The sequence below is a fragment of the Mus pahari genome, chromosome 4, assembly GCF_900095145.1.
Source record: "Mus pahari chromosome 4, PAHARI_EIJ_v1.1, whole genome shotgun sequence".
NCBI lineage: Eukaryota > Metazoa > Chordata > Mammalia > Rodentia > Muridae > Mus > Mus pahari.
In genome coordinates, this window is record NC_034593.1 from 55,000,959 (window position 1) to 55,005,059 (window position 4,101).

The 4,101-nt window shown below is 46.6% G+C and overlaps 1 protein-coding gene across 2 annotated transcripts in view; it reads right to left on the reverse strand.

Moving 5' to 3' along the window:
* The window catches only part of Gpr149 (G protein-coupled receptor 149), a 60,529-nt gene extending 57,205 nt beyond the window's left edge, over positions 1 to 3,324 (reverse strand). The window contains exons 1-2 of one of the 2 annotated variants that reach the window (XM_029537987.1): positions 1,507 to 3,324; positions 464 to 656 (exon numbers count right to left, since the gene is read on the reverse strand). In XM_029537987.1, coding sequence (XP_029393847.1) covers positions 464 to 656; positions 1,507 to 2,490 — 1,177 coding nt within the window. In that variant the 5' untranslated portion in view covers positions 2,491 to 3,324. The remainder of the gene's footprint in view (positions 1 to 463; positions 657 to 1,506) is intronic. The other variant, XM_021196988.2, reaches the window with a different exon arrangement.
* Between the last annotated feature and the right edge of the window lie 777 nt (positions 3,325 to 4,101).

The following is a 4,101-nucleotide window of genomic DNA, read 5'->3' on the forward strand; positions in this document are numbered from 1 at the left end:
TATATATATATATATATATATATCATACTACTTTTCTTACTGTCCTACTGGATAAGAATGTATTATTGGTCAGGAGTTTTAAACTGCTTTTGAAGTTTATCTGTTTGTCAAAGTCAGGCTGCTCAGCAATGCTGCTCTTCATATAGACCTGGGAGGAGAGACTGATTTTCCACTCTGGGCTAAAAGTGCGGATGGAGGTAACATATAAGGATCTGTGTTGACAATAAAGTGTTGAGTTGAATGAACCCTATTCTTACCTAAGAACATCATCAATAAATTAATATTTATTATTATATTTTATACCTACTCCATCACTAAGCTAAAATTTTATTTCTTCTTGTTATCTATCATTTGCATGTGTCCTAGGATATTTCCCTTCTTCCTCCAGTAACTTTCTCAATAGGCCACTTTTCTGTATTTTAATGTAGGTGTGGTGCTCCTGCAGCCACTGTAGAGGACTTACACTTTTTCCCATCGAAGGCAATGGAGTAGGTGTCTGGCTGGCAGTTGATGATGCAGCCACAAGGCAAGTGGGCCCAACGTTTGGACAAGACAAACACTGGTGTTACAATGCTGGCCAGCAGGCTTAGTAGAAAGCTGAGCATATCCACCGGAAGGCTCTGAAACCCCACCACGTGTTTTACCACCATGTGGATCTGAAAGGCAAAGAACTTCAGACTTAAACCAGAATCCTCTTTCCCACTTTCCAAGCCTTTCTTACATCCCTGACTCCCTTAGGAGTCCGATAGGAGCTCTGTTTCTGGGCCACACTTCAGGATTTTGGTGGCAGGACTCTGGGAATGGATGGGATACACCTGTGTGCACTAGAGCAGAGTTTGGTTTCCTTTTTGAATGCTCTCTCTGAACCTGCTGCGATTTGACATTCCTAATGAAGAGGCAGGCAATCCCACAAAGAGATGCAAGGCAGGAAAAGGAAGGAAAGGGGAAGTGGTCGGACCTCTACTAGAAACTCCAAACTTGTCACTTCGTCTTTCCAGGTCTCTGTCCTTGCATGCTGGTCACAGCATGAGCCGCGGTCACCTCACTCCCCACACCACAGCTCACACCAGGAACAAAAGCTAATTTTGTCCTCTCTTCCTCTTCCCTACTACATTGGATCACACCCCTCTGTCTCTTGGTGCTAGAGATGGGCGGCGTCCCTACCAGGGAGGAGAAAACTAAGGATAAAACTGGGCCAGAGAAGGTTGAAAGAAAGACCCTTTTACTTCCTCTTTTCCTTTCTGAATACGCCCAGATTTTGCCTCTGAGAGAGAGAATATCTTTGACCACGATCTAGGAAAATCAAGTCTCTTGTGACTGAAGACTCTCCACCTTTCTCAGATTGAAAATTACTTAACGAGCCCCCAGGTGGATTGCTTTTCTCCAGACCTGCCTTCAGTGACAACCGATGCGTCTGGAAGCGGACTTATCCGTACATCTTTGGGTGACTCCCCAAACCAGCCTCTGAGCTCAGCTCACACACCCTCCAGTGATAAATACACTCACCATCATGGGTAGCCAAAGGATGACTTTCGTCAGTGCTAGAATCAAAGAAAAGCGCTTCTGTGCCAGGCTCAAGGGGAAGCTGTTGGTGCCCTGGGGAGTCCCGGGATTCTCTCGCTTGCCGGCTCCAGCGCCAGAGGCAGCCGGCTGACCCGGGGCAAACACTAGGTCGGAGCTCGGGGAGCATCCCCCAGTGCATCGTAGAGCAGGGATCTCAACATCCTCTGGAGACAGACAGAGCACTCTTCCCCCAGCAGCAGGGGTCCCAGGAGTAGAGGCGCCACGAGAAATTTCCTGGTAGTTGGCATGGAGTCTTGGCGGCTCCTCCGAACACAGCAGCTGGTGAGTGAGAGGCACAGAGAGAACCGCCAGGAGCCCGAAAGCGGAAGCGTATACGGCGAAGAGGAGCAGCACGTAGGGGCTGGAGCAGTCGGTCAGGCAGCCCCAAGGCGTGCGCACGAAGACACCCCAGCCGCAGAGCGGGAGGGAAGCCAGCAGCAGGCTGACTGCCCACACGGTTAAAGCCACACCAAGTACCTGTCCTAATCGCCAGGAGCTTGACTGACTCTCCACCGTCCTGTTCATCGTATAAAAGTTGTAGAAGACTATGAGAGTCGCCTTCAAGTTGCTGGAGAGGCCCTGGCACATATACAGTAAGGCAGAGGTGGTGCACAGAGACTGGAAGTAGCCCTGTGCCCCTTTTGGCCACTGCAAAACCATGAAGATGGCCACTGACAAGACGCTCAAGAGATCATCCACAGACCAAGATGTCACAAGCATGGACAAAACAGTTCTGTATTGCATGGTTAGCAGCGAAACCAGTGAGAAAATGCTGCCCACCAGAGCTGCGAGAGTCATTATACAGATCAGACAAAAAAGAGAAAGAGTCAGAGTTGCTGGCGAATTCATAAGGTCCGTTTCCGTAGAATTATGACTTGCTCTCCACAGGTTAGAGTCATTTGTTAAGTTGCTGAGAAAGAAAGACATTTTCTTTAGTATTTTAATTTCCCTCTTCAACGAGGCTGATGATTTTCTCCGAGCGTGAGAGTTGCAAAGCAGATGTCACTTCTCTTGCCAAGTTTTTCTAGATGTTCCATGTGTTGGTCCAGACATGTCTCCGGTAGAAAGATCTGTCTCAACCCATGTTTTAAAGCTGTGCTCCATTTCAGGCAGCAATAAGAAACTTTTCAATATTTTAAGTAAATAAATCCAACAGAAACTTCTTTCCACCCACCAAATTTCAGAAAAGCAAGCAGGAACTCCTCAGGCAGATTGCAAAGTGTTCATGCCTGGATGCTATGTGGGTCTTTTCCTAAGAAGGATCTCCAGTTTGATGGAATCACTTGGGAGAATAATAAATAAAAAGATGCATCTGTGCTCAGAGCTGGATTCAAAGGCAGAGGCTGTCAGGTAGGTCTCAGCTCAGGGAGGGGAGAGGGGAGAGAGAGAGAGAGAGAGAGAGAGAGAGAGAGAGAGAGAGAGACTGCTGAGCCTGAGGAGCACAGGCTCCCATCAAACCTTTGTGTTCTTTAATCAGCCTGTGATCCTGGAATCTGCAGGAAGGAGGAGTCAGCTGCAAGCAAAAGAGAAGCAGGGGAAAAGGGAGAGTTCAGGGTTTGAACAAAATGATTTGTAGCTTCTGCTCTCAGCTTGGCTTACTAGAAGCAAGAAACAGTGTCTTTTGATTTTGTCATATACAACTAGTTCAAATCCTTGCTCTGGCTTGATGTGAACTGTGGGAATCACTATCAAGAGGTCTAATCGACCCCGATAGCTGCAATCCTTACCCTCATCTAGGTTTCTGTTTCATGAGAAGTTTTCCCTGGAGAGATGCAACACATACACACACACACACACACACACACACACACACACACACATATATATGTCTACTCATGGCAGGTCGAAGTAATGGTTACATCAAAGTGCTATGTGAACAAATTAGTTTTTATTGGGGTTACTTCCAGGAACAGAGATGGCTCCAAAGCAGCTGTATCATGAAAAGCCCATCCCAACATAGGTGACCATAAGAGCTGCATCTCTGAAACTCTCTGCACACATTACAAGCAGCAGGATAGGTCTAAGAATGGCCACTGGGCAGCCTACCTGGCCAGACCCTCTTCTGCAGCTTTTTCCTTCTTCTATTACCAAAGGAGGGGTCCACATGAATCTTGCAAGTTTCAGTTTTCCCAGACTTGTAGAAGTCTGTTTACCTTGAGAGTCTCATGAGCCTCTCCCCTGAAGAAAATACTTCAATTTAGAGGAAACCAATACCCAGCTATCCAACACTCCATCTGTTCTATGACTAAGCAATGGACACTATGCCACAGTAACAGTCACTTAGGAGTTTTACTAGTGATTATGCACTGGGGTGTACCATGTATTGGAAAAGGAAGTTTCCTTCTATGGTAGATTTCCACTGACAGCAACAGTGATCTATGGCCATAAGCATAAGCATAAGCATAAGCATAAGCATAAGCATAAGCATAAGCATAAGCATAAGCCTAAGCCTAAGCAGTTTGATGACATATCACATTCCTATAACAACACAGAAGCAGTTGCTTCCTGACTGGGGCCTATGACCTCCTCAGACAGTGC